The sequence below is a fragment of the Monopterus albus genome, unplaced genomic scaffold (assembly GCF_001952655.1).
Source record: "Monopterus albus unplaced genomic scaffold, M_albus_1.0 scaffold337.1, whole genome shotgun sequence".
NCBI lineage: Eukaryota > Metazoa > Chordata > Actinopteri > Synbranchiformes > Synbranchidae > Monopterus > Monopterus albus.
In genome coordinates, this window is record NW_018128217.1 from 129,079 (window position 1) to 152,500 (window position 23,422).

Sequence of the window (23,422 nt, forward strand, 5' to 3'; positions counted from 1 at the left end):
TACTTATGACCATGTGATATTTCAGTTTTTCTTTTTTAATAAATCTGCAAAAATGTCAAAAATTCTGTGTTTTTCTGTCAATATGGGGTGCTGTGTGTACATTAATGAGGAAAAAAATGAACTTAAATGATTTTAGCATATGGCTGCAATATAACAAAGAGTGAAACATTTAAGGGGGTCTGAATACTTTCCGTACCCACTGTACATGAGAGGGTCAGAATATTAGGAACACCTCTGAATATAATGTAGTCTAGTACAACACCACCTTTAACTATGACCTCAATAATGAACATATAATTTGAATTTATACATTTGACATTCTCACCAAAAATGGTAGAGCAGTCGTCTCCCAACAAGAAGGTTGAAGGTTCGAATCTTGGTGCCGGCAGTCCACGGTTTGAAGTGTCCTTGGGCAAGATACTGGAAACAACCCTCCCCCCCAGTTGTCCCCGATGGTTAGAGCCATCGGTTGAGTTGGCGCCGCAGATGGCTGCCATCGGTTCTGTACCGGAAACAAATTCCTTGTAACATACTTGCCCACTAAAGATGAATATCTTTATCCTAAACTGAAACATTTTGAGCTTCACAAACAGATGTGAAGTGCATACAGATGTACAGGGAGTCATAATGTTATGCCTGATCTGTGTACACTGTACACCCAAATATTACCATTGACACTAAATATACAAATTTTTTTAATGCTTATAAAATACAGTACTTACTCGGGTAAGTGAGAGAAGTGTCAATAACCCTAATCATTTAAATTATTGATTAATCTGTCAGTAATTTACCTGCATTCTTTAATTATTTGGTCTATAAAATGTCAAATGGTGCCTGGATGATGTCTTCACGTCTTGTTCAGCCCAAGTCCAAGATATTTTTATTATCCCAGAAGACAGAAAAAAACATGTGGAACCAGAAAATAACTTGTTTAATAAAAAATAATAATAAAAACATTTGTGGATTTGTTTTTTTTTTTGTTAATCCATTAATAAACTGATCTCTTCAGTTCTAAACCATAACTATAAAACAAAATGTTGCAACATTTGAGTAAATATAATCTTTCATCTTAATTTGTCAATGAGTAAAAGGTTGAAATACAAATCAGCAAATTCCAGTTAACGCTATGAAATTCCTGACGTTCTAAACGAGTCCTTTTGAAACCTGCCTTCTGCACTGGTTTTCCAGCCGGTGGCTGGTTGGACATGCTGGTTATTACACTTTAAACAAGTACTCTTGAATTAACAAAGGCGGATTTTTACAGCACTTAATATGACACTTTGGACAAACTGACTGACACTTGCTCCTTGTTTCCTTCCTACAGCGGGACGAGGGGCCGTAAGCGTGAGCTCAGCCCTCCTGCGGTGCGAATGCGGGGAGGACAGAAATCAGAGGAGCCCCCTCCTAAGAGAGTCAAGCGCTAAACCCTCCAACTGTGGCGGACCTTTTGCCCCATCAGTGGTGTTTTTTGTTTTTCTGCAGTCCATATTCAAGTCAGTTTTGTTACGGGTCAGAGCGCCTTGACACTCGGTTTGCACGTAAAGCTGTTCCTGCTTCATTTAATGTAGATATTGAAAAGCTCTGGATAGTATTAGATACTTCTCTCATGGTGGAGCGTAAAGTTGAGTAGGAATCCCTCCAAATACCTTCTGCTACACTGTGCCCATATGGTTTGGATCAGACTTCATCAACCCTCAGCTTACTCAGTAATGGCCAGTGAACCAGAGCTTCTCAGGCCAATCACAGGACTAATGTGCAGCCGAGTCGAGCTTTGAGATAAAGAGGGTGAGCTGAAATTACTGGTCATTCGGTCAGAGGCCAGATGTGACACCGACATCACGCGTTACCTCTGAGTTGTACATAGTTTAATGATTGAATATTCATTCTGTGAATGAACGGCCTTTCCCTCCCACATTTTTTTATGTTTTTGTTTTTATATGTGATACTCAGAAGGTAAGGGAAGTTTTCTCTCTAGTGAAATAACAGCAGTATTAGTCACGTGGAGAAGTTACTAAAAACTGAATTTTCTTCACGTATTTGTAACGGCACTCGCTGCAGACAGTACAGTTTCTTATGGCAGTAATCTTTGTACTGAGTTAACTGTGGATCACACAGTGTTGCTGTTGGATACTCTTCCTTCTTTCATTGTTTCAAAAGCAAAAATAAACCACTTCAGTTTCTTACTTGTGGCTTACAATTATCATTTCTAATTTAGCATTTATTCTGTAAACAAGGCATTTCTCTCCACTTTTAAATTCATTCTAGCTCTATAATCAAATCAAAGCACAGAAAATCGGTCTGTTTTCTTAAACATTTTGACAACTTGCTGTTAATTCATATTAAACTTAATATCTACATCCAGAATATACTCACATTCTAGTTTTTGTCGTTTCCTTTTTGGGAGAAGCCAGCTGTACATCTGTTAAAGGAAAACCAAACAGCTGCTTCTGGAAGCTGAAGCATTTGGTTATGAAAAGGTATTGCACACAACAGAGTTTAGATTTGTATTATCGCTGTTATTACGTCTCCTCTGTTTCCTAAATGGGTGTTCTGTCTGTAATATGTAAATGGCCACAGACATTAACCAGGGAATGGGAGAGGACATTCCTGCCTGCTAATGGGGGATAAATCTGACAAACTCAGAATAACATGTTCCATCACTTACATGTTAGGAGGCTTTAATCACTGCGCCTGAATTTACAGGATCCAAAAAGTAGGGCGAGAGATTACGGAGAGCCCGAGTTCTCTGGTTGAAGGTTTCAATCCTTTTTTTTTTTTTTGATAAACTTAGTTCCTTAAAGGTGTACCTCTCAAGTATTTCCTGGTGCTGCAATCCAAACCTTATAATATTAGCCCAATAAGTCTCATTTAAAGGTTTGGATCAGCTTTCGTTCACCCACCAGGTCTGGCAGAGAAACAGCGCTGCTTTCACTCACTGATGCCATTGGAGTGACTTGACACGTCATTTTACTTTAGTCATTTACAGTGTGCTCCAGATCATTTTTGAATTTGCCAACAGGTTTCTGCTGCTGAGGCACGGTAGACAAATCTATAGGCAACAGCTTTTATGTATGAGAGGGAGGACTGCTTAGTTATTGCTTAGTTGGCTGTTTAGTTTTCAGCTCAGCAGGTAAAATACTGCTTTTAGGAGTTTTCAGTTGTACTGGGAGGTTGTTTTTTTTTTTTCCAAGTGACAATTGTGCCCTGTCTGCTCATTTGTACTAATTTACTAAAACATGATGTGTTGAACAAGTCAAAGTTTCCTGCTACACTGTGCTTGTAACAATTTCTGTTCCACGTTTATTCATCTAAAGCTTTTTGACTCTCTTGCCCTCATCAGGATGGTGTCTGAATCATGACATGTAGTTTCAGAAATGCAGTATTTAATTCTAGTAGATATCATAAATGGCAAACATACTGTATTACAACCAACTTTTGGTTAAAATGTTTTTTAACAAAGACAGTGCTAACTTGTTCACTCTTTTTTTAATTCAGCAACCTTTCGACTCAGAAATGAGTTGGGACACTCCATAAACAAAGGGATGTTATTATAGAGGTAATATACTGTTAGTATATTAAAGTTACTTTTAAAATGAAGCTGAACAAGAACAGTGTTTGCTGCTTTGTACTTTAAATATGACATTTGTTGTTCAGTGAGTAAATGTACTTACCGACATCCCACCACTGATGAAAACCCACGTTCTCTGGCATCATCACTGTAAACTGACAGAAATCAGAGGAATTAATCTCCAACTGGACCCAGATCTCAGTTTATTTGGAGAGTTTACAAATATTAGCATATATCTAAAAAAAAAAAAAACTAAAAATATAGCTTTATAGCAGTGACAAGGAAGTCCAACCCCCCTCTCTGCACAACTAGATGGTTCTCTGAAACGATCCGCTGGGTGTCTTAGAAGGGGATATAACTCCTTGAAAGATTTGCACCTGCCATATTTGTATTACACAGACTCATTACCTATTTTGATATTAGAACTGTTGTAAAAATGTGACCATCTTTGTCCAACTGTAACCTCTTTGTCGCTGTCTCTAGAGCTTCGTGAAACTTTAGTCACATGACTCACAAACTGTAGAACAGGAATCCGAAAATGGATGTAACAGGGCCAGAAAATGTGAAGTGGATAAAGCATGGAGCAAATTAAATGTACCTTTTAACACCACACAGAATCCTATTTAATACCTGTTTGACATTCATTTTGGCAAAACTATGATTTTCAGTTTTCCTATTAGCACCAATTAAATGTGATAAATTAAGTTTTTGCTAAGCCCTTCACTTGTCCTTTTGAGAGACGGTGAGTTGGCTGATGTTTCTGACAAACTCACTAAAAAGGATACAGCCTCCTGCAGCACAACACACTTATGCAGCAGTTCCACTTTTAGCGTAAGTGAATGAGTCTTCAAACAGCCTGCAATCAGACACAAACAATGACAAGACTTTTCTAGACCTCAAGATTTGAATTGTATCAGTGCACCACCCTCACTTCAGCATTTGCATGTAGCCGGTATCATTTTTAACTGTGATACAAGACACCAACCACATCGAGTGCCTGTAACCTCCTGACATCTCCTTCCTTCCTCTGAAGCAAGTCTGCTGTTGAGTGGCGATGCAGCTGATCCAGCAGAGAGCTGTGGAAAGATGGTGGTTTCACACAGCTGTCAACTGGAATAGAGGTAACTGCTGGATTTGAGCAGTGGGGACCCTTGCAGACTGTTGCAGGGATAAGGGGTCTCACTCACCCCTGCTGCTGCCTCTGTGCACTGGGAGTGGTCTTTCCTCTACTGGGGATTTAGCCAGGCCGACTGGCACTGAATACAACACTCAACCATTCAGCCAGGCCTCTCACACGACATAAAAGTTAACAGGTGTTTAATGTCAAAAATGTTTCTTGCTAGAGTCACAGAAATAGTCAGTGACAGGCAGCAGGGAGGGGTGGTAACTTAACGTTTTTTCTTTTGCAGTATTGAAATAGTTCTGCAGTTGAGTCGAGATTTGGATCGCCTCCTGTCATCTGAAGCTGCAACAAACACACACACCAGAGCGCAGGAATATTTATATATGTGTTTACTGACTAACATATTGGGGTTGTGTCTGTTTTCAAACTGGATTCCTCTACAACATTTATGTGAATAAATTAAAGCAACAATCAAAGTTCAGAAAAAACATCTTTAGTTTGTTTAAAAAATATAACAGTCAAAATAATAATTACAGCCCTGCATCTTATTCTAGGCTTTTAGCGCCTGTTAGAGTTAAGCCTGTTACCTGCATAGATCCAAAATGCAGAGCTCGTCTACTTGAGGCAGAGAAGCAGCTGCAGTCTGAGACCCCCACTTCACCGTCTGAAAAGAAAAGGACCAGAATATCTCAAGAATTTCTAAATGGTCCTTGAAGTTTTCATATATCAACTCACATATTCAGAAGTGGTGTTTTACATGTGATGTGAAACCAGTGCAAAAGCTCTGCTGCTTTGAAGGACATCTTTATTTAGGCATGAGCGGAGGAGAAAGGAGCCGCTCACAGAAAGGCCCTTCAGACCCGAGACGCCTTTCACGATGTGCTTGAGCTGCACACATTATCTGTTGCGTGCCAGAGGCGGCTGAGAGCTCGTTTGTCAGCCGGGCAGAGCCGAAAATAAACTATAAATCACGTCTGCACTATCTACACACATTAATTGGACTGTAACAGCGGGCTAACCCCCACTTCTGCTCCTGCATCTGCACCAGTGTAGCCATTGCTGAGATGCTTTGAATTTCTTCCAAGAGACGGAGGAACTTCTGTCCTCTTGTCTCTTGCTTCCATTTACTGTATTAAGTGTTCTGTCCCAAGGGCTCTTCCATTTAGTGCTCCATCGCATGCAAGGATCATTTTTCTTTGGCAAAGAGAGTTGTATCGTAACATAGGCGACTAAAAGCATACTTAGAGCTGGCACTAACTCCTCCGTCCCTTCCCTTTCCTCCCACTTTCACTGTTGATTAGAGGCGCTATCATGCTGGATGTGATATTTGGTGAGAAATCTAAAGGGCATTTTGGGAGCATTTATTGCAAATGACTCTTGGCAGTGCCCTCTCATGTATTGCTCCATCTGAACACAATTTGGCAGCTATTCACACATATGAAGAGGAGAGTGAGGGTTGGTTGGGGGAGGTGATTATGGCATTGTGGTATTTCTTTATACCAAAACCTGTCATAAGCACACACTGGAGAGGAGGACAAACAGAGAGGTTACCCCCGGTAACTGGCACGTTGTGACATCAGGTGGGATTTCTGATTAAAACATGAGAGGAAAGTTACAAGAAGAGGCAGGGAAAAAGCCTAATGTGCCATTTAAAGTTTATGTCTTTACTGGAAAGGTGGTTGGGGTTTCACTGTGGTGTCGCCCTGGAGGAGAGTGGACAAATAGTTGGGGGGGGATATTAGGGGATCGAGTCAATGTAGGTAAAAAAAAAAAGAAGTGCAAACATACCTTTTCCCAGCATGACTATTATGTAGTGAAGGTCGTTTTTTTTTCCAAATCACGTTTTTCTGAAAGCAGGTTCTCATCCTCACCAGCAGAGGGACCCCTCCTGTCCCAAAACAGCAAATCAGTTTCAGCTTCATGTTCACTAGAAACAGACACAGCAGTGAATTGATTTCATAAGCAATCAGTCACTGTAAATTATTTATCAAGAAACAAATACCAGAAAATTCACTGATTTCAGCTTCTTAGACATGAGGATTTGAATCTTTTCTTTGTTTTATATCTTTGTCAACTCAATATCTTTGGGTGTTGAACTGATGGTCCAACAAAAGAAGCAACCTAGAGATGTCACCTGAGGCTCAGGGAACAAAATGAGTGTTTTTCAGCATTTTCTGGACAAAAAAAAAAAAAAAGATCAGTATATCAAAAGATAGTTTCAAAGGTGTGTCCTGTGCCTATATGAGCGTTCTAAGGCTTTTCTTGTTGTACTTGTTCTTCCTGTCCACACTGGCCATTAGGACATCTCTTCTAAATGTGTTTTCATTTTCAGAAACAGAAGACACAATCCACAATCTTTGTTCTGTTTAAAATTATATCCCCAAATTTAACTGAGGTTCATCTGTGTCAAACAAATCAAAAAATATTCCTCTTTCCTCCTCCCTCGACCATTACTGTCATAACATTCATCACAATAAAAGTGTAACACATGCACACACCACCAAAGTCTCCAGCAGTGGTGAGAGGTACTGAAAAATGTACAATTTTGATGTACTTTACTTGAGTATTTCCATTTTAGTTGGTGGTCAGGCTACAGATTGAGATGTTACATAAAAAATAATGTGTGATCAGTTGATAAAATATGAAGCATCATCATAAAGTAAAGTACCAACAGTATATAAAGTAGTTAAATGAGCTCCATCTCGACCAACTCTACCATTGGCTGACTGTGGTGTTTATACACAACAAGTACTTGGTTACTTTATGTAAAATATGTTGCTAATATTTACATACTTCAATACAAATTTGAATGCAGGACTTTTACTTGTAACAGAGTATTTTTACTCTGTGGTACTGCTACTTTTACTTAAGTAAACAGCCTGAGTACCACTAAAATACTCTGTTATAAGTAAAAGTCCTGCATTCAAAACGTTACTCAAGTAAAAATACAAAAGTATTAGCATCAAAACATACTTAAAGTAACAAAAGTACAAGTACTCCTTATGCAAAATGACACATTTCACAATGTATGAATTATTATTGATTCATTATTGTGTTCATCATTTAATGCTGCAGCTGCTACAGATGGAGCTAAAGTTAACTATACTTATGGTTTAAAGTACCTTACATACTGCTGGTTAGCTTGTGAATTCCCTCCTGAGGATCAATAAAGTCTTATGATTATACTGTATTTATTATCAAATGTACTGTGGTAAAAATATCTGGCTGTAAAATGTAGTGAAGCCAAAATATGCAAGTAGCAGAGAATGAAAATATTCAAGTAACGTGCAGAAACCTCCATATTGTAGTTAAATGTTCTTAGTTACTGTTTAAGTAAGTGGTTATTTGAATACTTCACCCAACGTGGTCTGCAGTGACTTACTGCAACTTAAATATGACAGAGTCTGCTTAACCTGGACTTAAAATGTTAAAGACTTCATAGCATCCATTCATTGATTCTTGTCTAAATCACAGCATGTGTGAAATATTGATTCTTCATTTATTTCTTTTATTTAAATGAGCTTATATAATGACAGTTAACTAGTTAAATACATTTTCAGATGCTGGTGTGGTCAAGTGTGAATCACAACAAAGCAGCTGTGTTTTAATGCCCTGCAGTTGTGTGAATGAAAACCAAGCTGCTCACGGTGCTGCTGTTTACATTTCCTGCCAATTCCAGCTACTTACTGCTTATTACTCTTCCTCACAGTGTGGTTACCAAAACAGGGTGCAACCCGTGCAGCTCTGCTTGACATCACATTGATAGGCATGCACTGACTCACTTTCTGGAGAAGTGGCAGACTCTTGTATTTATTTTCCATTTTTCCCATGTGCATGGGTCAGTTAGATCGGTTTAGGGGAAAAAAAAAGCTAAATAAATCCTTCAAGGCCACAAAGAAAAATACTTATTTTTCTACTCTAGGCTACAGTACAAACTGGGATGCACCTCTTGTGGCCTTGGGTGGAATGAACAGTTTCTAAAAGAACAAGAGCAGGGTGTGTGAAACTATCCAGACGGTGTCAGTGGTTTGTGCGCTTCCCTTCTCGAGTTGTGGTTTCATTGCTTGCGGTGATGCAGATTTCCATCCCCAAGGTCACATCCAGCCCTGAGACGATGCCACATAATTTCATTCAGCAACATTCAATTCATTAGGGCAGTTAAACCGAATCACAGAGTTTAATTTACCGTAGCTGATTATAAGAACCGCCTGTTGCTGAAAGGAAACGCTGCACCCGGATGCTGCTGTTCACCGAGTTTGTAGCTGAATATTTTAATCGAGTTCAGGTCTAACGCCGTGTCCGTACTACTGAGCTGACCCCAAAGGCACAAGATGTCAAAAAGTCCAGATCTTTTCAGTGGCCACTAGATGGTATAATATATGCACGCAACGGGTCTACGCAAGGTGACAGCAGCACAGATCGATTCCGCTCCCAAATCAACTGGGTGATTATTATGACGGGGTCGTGTTTTATTTTCTTCATTATTCACGAAGAGTTGGCTGCGCCCGGTGTTTTCTGGACGATAACATAAAGATGGAGGGGCATGAAGGAGAGAATTCGGCTTTTACTTCCAAGTTAAATGCTTAAATCGCACAGTGATTTACTTCAAAATGTCCTTAAACATTTACGAAAAATGTCCAAATGGCCTCTGCGACAGAATCATATTGAGGAAGTCTCAGAGATTGATTCATTTATATTTATTTTCATTATTCTTCCTAAAATACTCAGCACTGCGCGCAGGAGTCTGAAGGTTTGGATTCAGAAGATCCACGTCCAGAAAATACACAAAGACCTAAAGTAACGGAAATTAAATAACCAGATAAAAACTCGTTTTAGCAGCTGATCTGCTAGTCATTCATCTTCTGCACTGGAGCTTTGATTTGTCTGAATGTTCACATCTGCCAGTATAACAATAATAATAATAATAATAATAATAATAAACTAAACTCCGAGGCCAATTTAATATGTACAGACTAATAGGCAGATTCATCCGTTTCATACTTCTAATAAAAAAGTTAAATAATAATTCTAAGACTTGAACTCTGTTTGCAAGGCTGGTTAAATTGTGCTAATGTCGATAACTAACAACGCCAGAATATCATTTCAATTAAAAAAGTAAAGGTGAGACTAGGAAGTTGTATTGTGAGGATGTGCACGACTCAATCTTCAGACCTTTTTATACTGGCTATAAAACAAATACAGAAATTATTTATCCCATCTTTGCATTTTGTAAGTTTAATAAAATAGATCTACTTTTACTGTAAGCAGGGGAAATTGGTGTTTTACAAAATATTATATTATTACTAATTCTAGTTGCATTGTTTGGGAGCAGCAGAAAAGCTGCAGATCCTGGTCTGACGACCGATGGCAGAGGTCACGGGGCACAGGAGGACAGATGTTTATTCACTTTAATCCGGACAGAGCTGTGTCCCACACTTCATACTAAATAACCTGCTAATAATGTGCATGCTTGTCATTTCTGTGAGGTCTTCAGCTACATGGGCCCAGGTCAGATACAAGAAAACTAAATCCTTTGACGCTGTTAAAAATGAGATTTATCTTTTATATAATCAGTTTTAAGAATATACATGTTTTGATAATAGTACTGAGATTTTCTTTCTGTTTTCTGTGTCGCCTATTTCAGAAAATCCGGGCGTCGGTGTTTATTGGGCGTTGTGCACGATGACTGATACTAAAACAAATATGTAAGTAGCCTGTCACCCAGAACCTGCTGTTGGAATTTTATTTTTATTTTTTTTTTTGCGCTGTATAGATTCCACATTAGGTCTGTTTACTTGTTTTAACTCCTCTTTATGCAACGGTTTGCGCACAGACTGCGCCCTACCTGATCATGGTGAATCATGGCGTAGGCTGCCAAGTAGACTGCTTTAAGGTTTTTAAAAATGTAGAGAGGATGAACTGCTACGAGCTGACACACGATGGTCATGGTCAGAAATCTTACCAAAAAAAAAAAACTGTGACATTACACGTGGATGACGAAAGGTTCATTTTATAAGATGACATCCTATGGATTTATTGTCCTGGTGCTGCATTCAAGTGATGCAGAGAAAGTGAGAGACTTTCCTGTTTTCAGACTTTCCTGTTTGGTGTTGCTGCTGAAATCTGTTTTCTTGTGATTTCAGACTTTAATGTGGGGGAACTTGGTTGTTCTGACTGCAGGTATTCTGAACACTAGGAACCCGGAAAATTAAGCACTTTAGCTGAATGAATCCTGAATTCTTTTGAAATCTAACAAACAACTAGCAAAGTTGTCATCACAAGCCATGTAGTTGCAGATTGTTCTCCTGTTCTGGATGAAGCTGACAGGACTTTGAGTTGGTGCAACCTGCCTACCGTGAAAAGCAAAAACCAAACTTCAACTTTTCTCCACTCGGTTGAAAGCAGCGTGATGTCGTTTACAGTGGCCAATCGTGCAACGGCTTTCCTCCTCTCCGGGCCAATAGGAGGCGACGAGGAGTGCCTGTCAGTCACAGGTGAGGGTGGATGGTAAAAAAAATGGGTGAAAAGGGCCGGAGACGGGAGCGAGCCCGCGCTGATGGCAGAGCTATGCGGAGGAGTATCATCGTGTATGCGGATGTAGCAGAAACTTTCCACGGCTTCTCCCGCGGGGATGTGACCAGGAACCAACACTGGAGGAAGAAGGTTCAGCGACAGCAGCGCTCCACGGAGGGAGTAGCCTAAAATGTGGATGAAGTGACATTTAACCGGGCCGGTTAATTACTGTACTCGAAGACCGAGCAAACTCCGCTTTTTTCTGAACATGGCCGTTCGTGGCACCTCGCTGATGCCGTTCTCAATCCAAGCCATCCTGAACAAAAAGGATGACAGCCGACACTTGCCAGCTTTGGACATGTGCTTCTCCAACACGGCCTGCTGGAAAATATTTGGGGAGATGGACGGCGGATCTCGGAGAGATGACGGGGAAGCTTGTGAGCCGACGGACCAGAAAAGCTACGACTCTGACTCGGGACTCAGCGACGACAACGACAGCAAAACTGCGGCCGTGTGCAAGTCGGAGAAGGACGGAGATCCTGCGTCGGATGTGCCAGAGGAAAGTCTACAGGAGGAGACGGACCACGAGTCCGCAGCGGCGGAGAATGCAAAGAGTGACAGTGAGCCCAATAATGCTACGGGTAAGTAGGGCAGGAGGAGCACAAAGCAAACAAAGGAGGCTACACGGCGCAAAAGTTTAAAGTACGACTCTGATTTGTGAAATGACTTGACTTCTGGCTTTAAGTCTGACTTTAAGAGCCGTGTGTTATTTTAAATGCCGATGTTAATGAGCGCAGTGCCGTGGTTGTATTATTCCAGGCTATCAAGTGGATTTGAAACACTTCTCTACATCCTGATAACGTTTATGCATGAGCTGTCCTAATTTTACGCACGATCGTTAATGGACACACTGGCTCATGTTAAACTTGGCCACTATACCACTGATGTTTCTGGGCATTGATTGGCGTCATAATGACTGTAAGCTAAATGATGCTACACTGCGTGTTGCAAAGTGCCAGGAACACAGTTTATTCAAGATGAAGATTTGCCACAAACTCCAGCTCGTCTGCACCGGTTATTCAATAGAGAAGACAATTTTAACATCTTATTTGAAAACGACAGCGACTTAAGAAAATCTAAACGCAGTTCATTTATATTTCCGAGCTAAAACGGATAATGAAAGCACCTTCCTGTGTATGTGTGCACCATCTTTTCAATTATTTATATTCGTTACTTAGCTTGCTTCAGCGATTCACATTCCCAAGCATCCATCACCTCACCAGCAGAAGTGTTTTTTAAATGTCAGATAAATGAATTCACTTGCATGATCCATCTGCGTCTTCCCCTCCCAGACTCCAGCACCCTGGACGAGAAAACCCTGGACCAGCCCAAACAGCGGAAAAAGCGCTCCCGAGCCGCCTTCTCTCATGCGCAGGTCTTCGAGCTGGAGCGCCGATTCAACCACCAGCGGTACCTATCCGGGCCGGAGCGGGCGGACCTGGCGGCCTCCCTGAAGCTCACAGAGACTCAAGTCAAGATCTGGTTCCAGCACCGCCGGTACAAAACAAAACGCCCCCGCCGACCTTTTGGCGTCGACCCCGGCGGCCAAGAAGGTGGCAGTGAAAGTTTTGGTGCGGGACGACCAGAGACAGTACAGCCCAGGAGAGATCCTGCGGCCTCCGCTGCTCTCCCTGCAGCCGTCCTACTATTACCCCTATGCCTACTGCCTCCCTGCATGGACACTCTCTGCATGTGCCGGGAATCAGTGAGGACTCGATGACTGTATTTATTTGTTTTTGGTTTTTTTTGCTCCCAGGAAATCCAACCAAATATACTTTTTCTGACAAGAGGAGGAGACATGACGGGACTTTTATTCTGCCTCATCGAGTTGTACAGGCCAGACCGAGGGTTCCCAACCTAAATATGTTTCCCCCTCACTCTTAAACGACCCTTTCTTTCATTTAGTAAAAGTCTGTCCCGAGGAACCCTTTTCTAATGATTTAGGCTCTAAAATCATACCTGCCTGTACTGTAGGTGAGCAGGGAGACTGGATCTCTTGATAAAACGTCAGCATAATAAACTCCCAGGAGTCACAAAATAATAAAGTATTTTCTCTCTTTGCTTGGGAGCTCCTCAAGGACCCTTGAAGACCCCGGACCCTACTTTGGGACCCAGAGGCCTAAACACATTATTGGTTTCTATTTGACATGCGCCTTCCTACCTCTGCAGTGATTGGAAATAGGCATATTCCATTTACTTTTCAAATAACTGTCTCTGTTACAGGCTGTGTTTTTTTTTCTTGCTGTGTTTGTAAAGGTGGGATATTTCAGCACTTTTGATCATATCCGTTCCATTATTTCAATGTAAAACACATAGTGTGTGGTCGTACAGTGTGTGTCGGCCTGAGACGAGGCGGTTTGTTGTGTTGTTGGCCTGAACGTGAACGTGTGGCAGGAAGCAGGCTAAAACAGACCAACTTCTAAATGAAATGTACATGTGTTATTTGTGTTGAATGACTGTTTAGATCGGAAAAAACATTAAAACATATCAGGCATTACTTTCATTTGGCTGCAATTTTGTTTTACGAATTCTTTTTTTAAATTATACTGTAATGCTGCAGCACAAAGAAAAATATTTTAATAACACTCAGGCAAGCAAATGTTACCAATAATGATGACAATTCTGATTTCTAGATAAACTTTTAGTCAAGTCAAAGTGTTTATTTGTCATATGTACGGTACTAAAACGTGTTTCCATGCACGATGAAATTCTTACTGTGCCGTCCATATGAATGCCACACAACACAAATGAAATATAAAGTAGATAAATAAGTAACAAAATATGAGGCGCTTTAAAGCAGCAATTGAAGAGATATAATAAAAATATATAATAATATAATAAGAGAATGTATGCTACATGGGAGCTGCATGTGCAGTGGTCAACAGTGACAGTACATTTTACTTGATCATTCGGCGGATGATCGGCCAGGACACGCACACAATCATTTATAATCCTAAAACATATATGTTGACGTTAAAGTGGGAGTTTACAGATTCACGTTGATACAAAAACGCTGCAGGCTTCCCTATGCTTTTAGTCTACGTTAAAAAAAACATTTGCGCTATTTGTTAGATTGACGTGGCTTGTAAATACTTGATCTGACATTGGCAAATTGATTTAAAATGTGTTTTGAGAGACAAGCTTAATGAACCAAAATAATAACCTATTACAGCGATACTGACCATAAGCAATAACGACTTTATTATATAGGTCTACGCGCCTTTTCCTGCGCTGTGTCGCGCTGAAAGCCTAGTATTTTTGTTATAAATACAGGTTTAATTTCACTCTCCTTACCTCCACCATGATGTTAGCGGTACACACAGACCTTGTCGATGTCTTCTGGGCAGCCATTGCTTTCTTGCCACACACACCTGTCAAACAATGATAAATAGCTCTGTGATTCCCGGACAAGGCAAACTGACAGCCACGTTTAGGGCTGCATGTCAACACAAGAACAGGAGTATTCCGGGGTTAAGGAGGCTCATGTCACTGCGCCTAAACTGAGGTCAAAGACGAAAAAGAACAGTCTCATTTTGGGTTGTTTGCAGATACAAAACTGTCTTTTTTCAAGACAGGAAACACTTTTAACATGTCTGTGTAATTGTAGGGCTAATTCTGTAGTTGGAGGTTTTATTTGAGTAGTAGGCAGTGCTTCTCTTTCCACAACAGCCTGAATATTAAGTCGGGGTCAGTTGGGAGCTGGCGTACATTTACCATCCATCTCTGGCTTTTTGCATCTCCTAACAGTTATTCGGGATGCTGTATATCAGAATACATCAAAATGTCAAAAAGATTGGGTGTAGGGTATTGGGGGTGATTAGATCATCTGCAGATGAGGCAATAAAAAAACGCTCCAGGGCATGATCACATTTTATTACTTTAACATCATGGAAGTGTCGTTTACTGGGACACATCTGTGTTTCACGTCTGACAGCACCGCGCAATGCCACTGCGCTTTAGCGCACTGACACTTTTACGCAGCGACACCTTGTGGCAGAGTGTAGGGTGATCAGTGCCTCACCTTCTTTAAACCCTATATAGTAAAAACAGCCCTCTTACTCACAGCGGCGTCAATATGTCCTAATATCTGATCTATGTGATGCAGGTATCTCCAGTGGCAATGATGCTGCTCATTGGCTGCTCTGGAGCTTAAAGGACAGAGAAGGATAGCGAGGAGTGCACCGTCCCACTTCCTTTCATACCTGCATGTGGAGATATCTGATGCAGAGGGACATATCGCGGCTGGTGAAATGCAAACACTCACATTGGTGCACATGAACCCCATTCCAGCGTCTCCCTTTATCATTATTTTTGTATTGCTTAAATAGACGGTGGCTGTACAGAATATGATGACGGAGTCTGACGAGTCCCCTACATACAAGGAGCTTTACACACAACTAAACGGCTGCATTTTTAACGTTGTTCAACAGAAAGAGCCGTTTTCTAGTCACCTCTAGTTTTAATATTTTTTTGGTGTCTAAGGAACAAAGATGCAGTTTGGGAATTTTTAAAACCTATTGTGAAAGAAAAACCCGCAATAGCAACAATTAAGAGTTTACCCCACAGAAATCCACACCAGCCATGTATCTTAGTTGATATCTTTTCTGATATTTGAGTTTTCTTGTTCAAATTATTATGGTTTTTTCGTAAACAAGGTGTAAATAAGAACATTTCAGCCACTTGCTCTTGACTTTTGTCCTTACTTTCATTTGCAGAGAGACTCTCCAGTTGTTCTAAAACGAGTTACAGTGTCGATGATAGAAAATATGCATTATTTGACATATTACAGGGAACCAGGCAGCATTATGCTCGATTTCAGGCAAATTATGGGTCTAATCATGGTCCAAATCTGTGGTTTAATATGAACAACCGCTGCTTATTGTCGGTTCCTCGTTGGCTTGTAATAAGTTGTATTTGTGTTTTTTTGTGGCAGAGAAACCACAAATAGACACAGCCTAACAGCGGGAAGCTGAATGGATTTATATATTGGATTATATATAATTATATATCATGGATTATATATGTGTATATATATCATGGATTTATATTAATTTACGGGCTACACTACAAAAATATCCACTTGACAAATGGTAAAATATTTACATTGTATTTCCCCCTAAATATGGAAGATAGTTGGTTTTAATAGGCTACAATTCAGTTTGTCCAGAGATGAAACTATAAACAGCGACGCTACCTTTGTTTATAACAAATGCCACAGGTCTCTAGTCACAATATCAACGTGATGAACTTTCAGATCATTTCTTAGACATCTGAACACACAATGCTCCTCTCCGTACAGTTTCGTGTCAGCCTAATGTTTCTTCAACCTGCTGGTGTGTAATAAACCAACCCATCAAACAAGATGTGAAATTGTAAAATGCATGTCACGCACACAAGTCGGTTTTTAATGCGACTGAACAGTTTATTAACAAATATCTATTTGGGCTAAATGCTGAATAGTTCTCTACTTCTCAGTCGCCTTGTGTTCATTTACCAAACCTGCTTGATTTCCATATTTACATTTTAAGGATTAGCGCTTTGTAAATTTAAAACCCATGTAGGTCGACTGAAAGTCTGAATTCAGCGGCACTGGGCTTTTAACCTGTACTGTCTTAAATACAAATGATCACATAGAGCATATGTTATTTTTAACAAGCACAATAAATCACAAATAACGTGATTTTTCTTGTTTCGGTGCATTTTCGTGAAACAATTCCATAATGCCAGGGTCCGACACGGGCTTCCCTCCGTTCTTATTAATTCATCGATTTGTATTTAATCCATTTGACCCTACAACTTTCAAAGCCCTTGTTCCTGAAGGGATCACATGCACTCTCCATTCAGGCGATAGGGTTGCAGGCTAAATTTACACGGACTTCACTGATAAACCAGAGACAAAGCTTCTCCACTAATACTAGTCGCTGTTTTTCGCTTTGTAAAAACAATTAGGCGTCATTTTGCTTCAGATATTTCTGTCGGGATTGCGAAGCTGCCAGCCAGTCACACCTTTTTAAGCATTTTGGAGCATACTGACCTGAACTCACTGCCACCTGCCTCAAAGCTGCCCAGGTGCAAATTCCTCTTCATCCACGTAAACAGTGACGTCATGTGCCTGTGAAAAGTACAGTAAGTGTGAAAGACAAGCACTGAAATAAACTTCTACCTTCAGCTACAGCTCACATTTAAGAAAAAGGTGTATACAATGAAACCTGATGGCCTTCCTGTCCAAACCCATAGGTTGTAGATGGTGATAAATGTATTGAATGCTCCTCTCTGACAGATTCATGCTTAATAAGACCATAATTAGCCTGGGATACAAAGGTTTATCCTTTTAACTTTGTCATTTCCCCCCCACTTCCTGAATAGTTTTGCTGTATATTTCTAAAAAGTGATTTCAATGCAATGTTTCTTTAATCTGAACTCCAAAGTGCAAAATATTTAAAAGCATGCCCGATTTGATAAGTTTGTGCAGATACCTTAAACTAATCCATCCTTCACTATGAATTATAACTTTGAATTTTAACAAGTTTATATTAAGCACTTAAAAGCATTAAACTAATTGGAAATTGTTTGCTAGAGAAAAATACCCACTTAAAATGTTCTATTTTTTCATTTACCAATAATTGGCAGCAAGAGCAATCAGCTCACACAGCTGGTGAAATATTTCTAAACTGATGCTTTAAGAATAATGGAAACTTTGAGTAGTTGTACATAATGGTTTGCAGTGATTTAAGGCCAAATAAATTTTTAAAGGTGACTTTATACATTTGATAAGTTAGATAAATTTTTTTAGTCAGCGATTAAGATCTCTTTTGTGCAAAAGACCTGAGAGCCTAGACAGCCAGTGCACACTAACACATGCACACATGCCTATTAAAGCAATCACAGTTACTAGAACTAGCAGTAAAGCTACGTAATAGCTGAGATCTGCATTCAATTAGGGAATAGCCTTCAAAGTCTGACATGGTTCGTAGTGCTCCTGTGTGTTCACACATGTATGTGCAGGTGTAATTGTAACACAGTTGACTTAGAAGTATTATAAATATTTTGTAGTACAGATACAGTATCTACTACAGTCAAAGTGAACAAACTGCTGGTTTACTATGCTCTGTCAAGTGGAAGTTGGAGATAATGCACTGAGTGAATGCACATAAGTGTGTGCATGTGTGTGTTCTTTTAAATTTATGTTAAGCCATACTGGAAGTACAGTATTTGCTTCAGAAGCATTGTTAGGAAAATGTAGTATCAAAAGAACATGCACTTATTATGTAGAATGACTACAGCCTACTTTCATAATGTCATAGGCAATCAGTTATTGGGTTAGTTTATTATTACTGATCCATGATGGTAAAGCAACATTCTAATGTGTGTGACTGAGGTGGAGCTTTTTATTGACACTTTATTCTATTGCAATGCATTATATTTTATAAGCTGAGCATACGTTTTGTGTGGTATGGTAAATTCCAAATCTGCAAAGTAATTTGTAGGCTACCTATAGCTGTCAAATAAAAGTACTGGAATAGTCTGAAGTGTTGTATAGTGGAAGTCAAGTAGCAGAAAAAAAGAAAATACTCCAGTGATGTAGAGGTATCTCAAAGATACACCTAAATGTTGTTCTTGAGTAAAGCTGAGTTGCTTTAAACCTCCAACTGAATATTTATTACCTATATAACCTTTTCAGGAGCTGTTCCTCTTGTGTTTTTATAGGTTACCTACACTTTGACCTCTGTTACCATGGCAACAACAAAAGCGTCACAGGACGCAACCACACAGTGCCAGTGGTTGGGTTTCCGGTTTTGATTTTCTTCCAGTGAAGGCAAAGGGGATCATGGCGACAGTGAAAATTATTCCAAATCGCAGCCTACGGTTAGTTTTTTCGTAGCTGTTACCGCCGTTTAAAACGAAAATCAGTATCCGCAGAGGTAACGTTTGCAGTTAGTGTGAGTGGATCATGCCGCGCGGGACAGCAGCAGTGTTAGCATAGTCAAAATGGCGTCTGCTTGCCCACTCAGCGCTCGTTTAATCCATCTGTGATCAGCCCGATAGCTGGATTCCACAAACTGTAACTACTTATTAGTGTTTCGGTTTTATCCACTGATACAGTCGAAACACCTTTGAGCGTCATGTCGGACTCGGAGGAGGACAGCCAGGACAAACAGCTTAAAATTGTAGTGATTGGAGATGGTGCGTGTGGGAAGGTGAGCCAGTCACACACATAATTTACATTCACAACGTTACTGAGAAGAAGGACTTGGAGGCTTAACTTTTCTCCACCGACACCGTATCTGTTTCACTACGGTTCAGCCAGTGTCTTGCTGTTGTTTTTAACGTCCTCATCCGGATGCCGTCTTCCCAGTCACCATGGCGACAGACGCTAAAGCTAAGTTGACTATTAACCTAGCTAACAACAACATATCGCAGCGAGACAGCATAACGGGAATGTGGTCAACATGTCTGAGTAGACATTCCCTATGCATAAAATTAATTAGTGTTTGTTAGCTGCCAAACTAGCAAATCTTAACCAGTAATTATTGCGCAGCTATTAAAACCTCTGTGATGTGAGGAGTTAATGACACAGTCTGACATTATCAGAATCAGAACCAGCTTTATTGGCCAGATGTGTCGGACACACGAGGAATATGACTCTGGTACATCGGCTCTCAATGTGCATGTACATACCCCATGAAAGGGGCTAGTAAACAATAAACCAGCATAAGGCTGTGTAATATAACAACATAAGCAGTATTAACAAGCAACAGACAGTTCAAACAATGCAAAATAAGCAGCATAAACAGGCAGTAAACAACGCAGACAGACAAAGGAATGCTCATTGTGAAATGGGATAAGTAGGAATAAAAATAGAGTACTTAAAATTCGAGACCTATATGAATCTGTATAATCTGTACAAGATATATTTATAGGTAGTGCACTGAGAGTTATTGTCCAGTCATACTGTTGTTGGTTAAGTGTTCATCAGAGTGTGGCCTGGGGGAGAAGCTGTCCTTGTGCCTTGTTATTTATGGTTATTTTTATGCCCGAACACAAGCCTGATCCACCTGCAAGTCCTCCAAAACAGATGAAATGTGCATTTATATTTCATATAGTTCCCCTGAGTTTGCCCACCCTCAAACATCTTGGTTGGTAACGGTTAAGGTGAGGGAGATTACCCCAGAGTTTGAGGTGGTTGTACACCTGACAAGGGAAATTACAATATGAGACAATATGGAAGAATTGTAAACTCTAGATAATAGACTAACATTAGGGATAACATTTCTTAAAACAGCAACATAGACCTAAAATAGCAACTTAAGAGACTCAGTGTTAGCATGAATATAAATATTAGGCTTAAGAGATTGAGCGAGCATGTAATGCAAGAGTTACTCTAATTGGAAATACACAGTAATTCTGTCGTGCAAATATACAGTAGGAGGCAGAAGTGGTGACTTAAAATGGCATTTTCTCACTTTAGAGTCACTCTTAGTCAAAACCTCTTGTGCCACAATGTGCATCAGTGTGTATATAGATTGTTGCTTTCTTTTTTCTCCTATTTTCTTCCCAACTTAAATGCACATATTTTCCTATTTTTCTTGTTGACTTACAGGCAACTGTACCGGACACAAACTCGCTGTGTGTTCTAACATAGTGTAACTGGCCAGTATTAAAATCCCACTGCCTGTTTTACAGATAATGGACATCTGGAGTTTTGATTCTGCCTTAAAGACGGCATAATGGATTTAAATATGGCACAGTTCTGTTGTTCTAAACCTATTAAGTCTACCTAGGCCTTAATCCACATCATATATGTTACTGAGTGTAGTGTACCTCTTCCCAGAGGAGTGCTTTTTGTGTAGTGTTTTATAGTAACTGAGCCCATATTCCACTGTGAAGAATTATGTTGTGTGACAAAACGAGACTGCTTTAAGTTCTTATTGCTATGGAACAGACACAGACTTAGGGCTGAGGATTATTATAAAAGATACTGATTTTCAGTATTTTGTCCTATAGCCCTGCCTCTTTCTGTACTACCAAACATTTGCTAATCATATGTTTAATTAATTTTACAATAGTTTGTGTCAAATGTAATGCTTCTTTTGATTTTTTTAACTAGAAAGTTTAGCTATATGATGAATTTTCACAATCCCTACATTTGCCTTACACTTTGGGGCTGCTGCAACTGCATAAGAACTTGGGGTAATATGGTGCTGTACATTATTATGCAGAGTATGACAGCTAATAAAGGAAGGCTACAGTTAGCTAATCCTGGCTCCTGCAGCTGGGTGGGTGTTTTCCATCAGTATACCCCTGTTCTCCTGTCCAAGGACCCCCTTATGCATGCGACTCCAGAAAGAGGCCCCATTTAAGAAAAGTATGTCTGGACAGCCTGTGAGAATGTTCCCTTTTCTTTCATTTGATAGAATAAAATAACAGTGGGAAGAGAGCCATGTGTGAAGACTTTTTTTATGAGCTGTCTGAAGTGTAAACTAATGTACCTGTTGACAGCGCATCGTCTCTCTCTCTCTCTTCTAAATTTACACAAGCTGGAGCTTCCCGTTCCCTTTCAGAATCACAGGACTGAATCACTCAGTATATTCATTTTAAAGACTTGGACTAAAAAGGTCTAACTCATACATACAGCATCTACAACAGCAGAATTTTTTCCTAATCAAGCAAACAATTTTTTTGCAGCGCAACAAGGAGGTTATCATAACAATTCAGCTATACTTCTTCTTCTTCACTTTTCTCAAATCTCCTAATGAATGAGCGTGAATGTGAGGCAGGGACGTCCAGTGCTTTTCAGCTGCACATATCCTTTCGTAACCAATCTCTCCTTCCTCTGGGAGAAAGAAAATGAATGTAGCAGTAATAGTGAGACCCAATGAGAAAAATGAATGTTCTCATTCTGGAAAGTCGACATTTTCTTTTAGGGGAGGGGGTGCATAGAACACACACAACTCAGTTCCCAGTAGATACGCTACATTAATAACCTTCCTCACACTGCTGCCAGGTGTCAGCTCGTCACTGTCTGAATGACTTACCTGCTTGTCTGTTTTGGGCAAAAAAGAGCAGCCCTGCCCCCCATTTTGTGTAGGCACCACTGACTGACATCTTGAATGCCGTTTCCCCCCTTATTAATGTCAATTTGCTCAGCAAATTGCAATTGGATCAGTTTTTCTTGGACAGAATTTTTGCTTGTGGTTGGTTGCCCATTCAGAAATATCGGGAGATGTGGGAAGGCTTGTCCACCTGAGCGAGATGTTTTAAAAATATGGAGTCTCACATTTAGCCAGGCTCTTAGACTGCTGAGCATAATTTCCAAACAAGTCTGTTTTTCAACCTGAGTTATAAGCCACTCTGTTTCTCTCAATACTTGCTGTTTTTTTTTAATTTTTTTTTAATTTTTTACCTGTAGGGTAAAAAGGAGCTTTAGGTACAGGCCCAGGGATATTTTATCCCAGCATTGTTCTTTACAGTTAAGAAAAGAGTCAGCTTTGATGCCATGTTGCAAAAATGCACTGCCTCCCTCATATAAGTTGCATCACATGGACAATGTCAGCTTGCCATATTTTTCCCCTCTCTCCCAGTTTCTTGTTTCAGCAGAACTTCCCCCATTTCCCGGCAGTGGTATCACTGGTGACCCTGTGCTATTCTCTGTTGGAGTGTCAGGATTACGCCAGCTTTTACACTCACTGGTTAGTTCCAGTTGTACTGTGGAAAAAAGAGACTGCGTTGAGGGAGGGGTGCCAAGCTACTGGAATGCCAAGACAAATGGCCGACTAGGCCAACGCGAGCATGTGGAATAAATTTTTGCTGTCCAACCTTGTTATTCCTGTGTTGTCAGTGATTGTTTGGGCTACTTAAATAGCCTATTTTCTCCTTGTTGCGTCAGTCACCTCTATTAATTTTTCAGTCACTCTTGAGCCTGTGACATGCTTCGCAGACTGAGATTAAACAAGCCTGTAGGTTAATGAACTTTTAAAAGAATTAGGTGGATAAAATTTGATTCTGCACCTCTAAGCACATGTTAATCAGGACAGGCACTGGTAAAGCAGGATGACACATTCAGTAGGTTTCATTAAAACCTTACATTTGAAGGCTGGGTTAAACAAAGATTTTATATTAAAAGGTGTAGGACAAATCAGTACATTCAGACAGCCACA

The 23,422-nt window shown here is 40.1% G+C and overlaps 3 protein-coding genes across 5 annotated transcripts in view; all 3 read left to right on the top strand.

Annotated features, from left to right (window-relative positions):
• Positions 1 to 3,539, top strand: part of LOC109974541 (biorientation of chromosomes in cell division protein 1-like 1) — a 13,795-nt gene extending 10,256 nt beyond the window's left edge. For both annotated transcript variants that reach the window (XM_020624767.1, XM_020624768.1), the window contains exon 24: positions 1,325 to 3,539. In XM_020624767.1, the coding sequence (XP_020480423.1) occupies positions 1,325 to 1,424 (100 nt within the window). In that variant the 3' untranslated portion in view covers positions 1,425 to 3,539. The remainder of the gene's footprint in view (positions 1 to 1,324) is intronic.
• A 7,693-nt stretch (positions 3,540 to 11,232) lies between these two features.
• nkx3-2 (NK3 homeobox 2) lies at positions 11,233 to 13,761 on the top strand. The gene is given in 3 exon segments (XM_020624769.1): positions 11,233 to 11,845; positions 12,557 to 12,776; positions 12,778 to 13,761. Coding segments are annotated over 3 exon segments (789 nt in total). The 5' UTR covers positions 11,233 to 11,472; the 3' UTR covers positions 12,974 to 13,761.
• A 5,375-nt stretch (positions 13,762 to 19,136) lies between these two features.
• Positions 19,137 to 23,422, top strand: part of rab28 (RAB28, member RAS oncogene family) — a 28,944-nt gene continuing 24,658 nt past the window's right edge. For both annotated transcript variants that reach the window (XM_020624771.1, XM_020624770.1), the window contains exon 1: positions 19,137 to 19,462. In XM_020624771.1, coding sequence (XP_020480427.1) covers positions 19,388 to 19,462 — 75 coding nt within the window. In that variant the 5' untranslated portion in view covers positions 19,137 to 19,387. The remainder of the gene's footprint in view (positions 19,463 to 23,422) is intronic.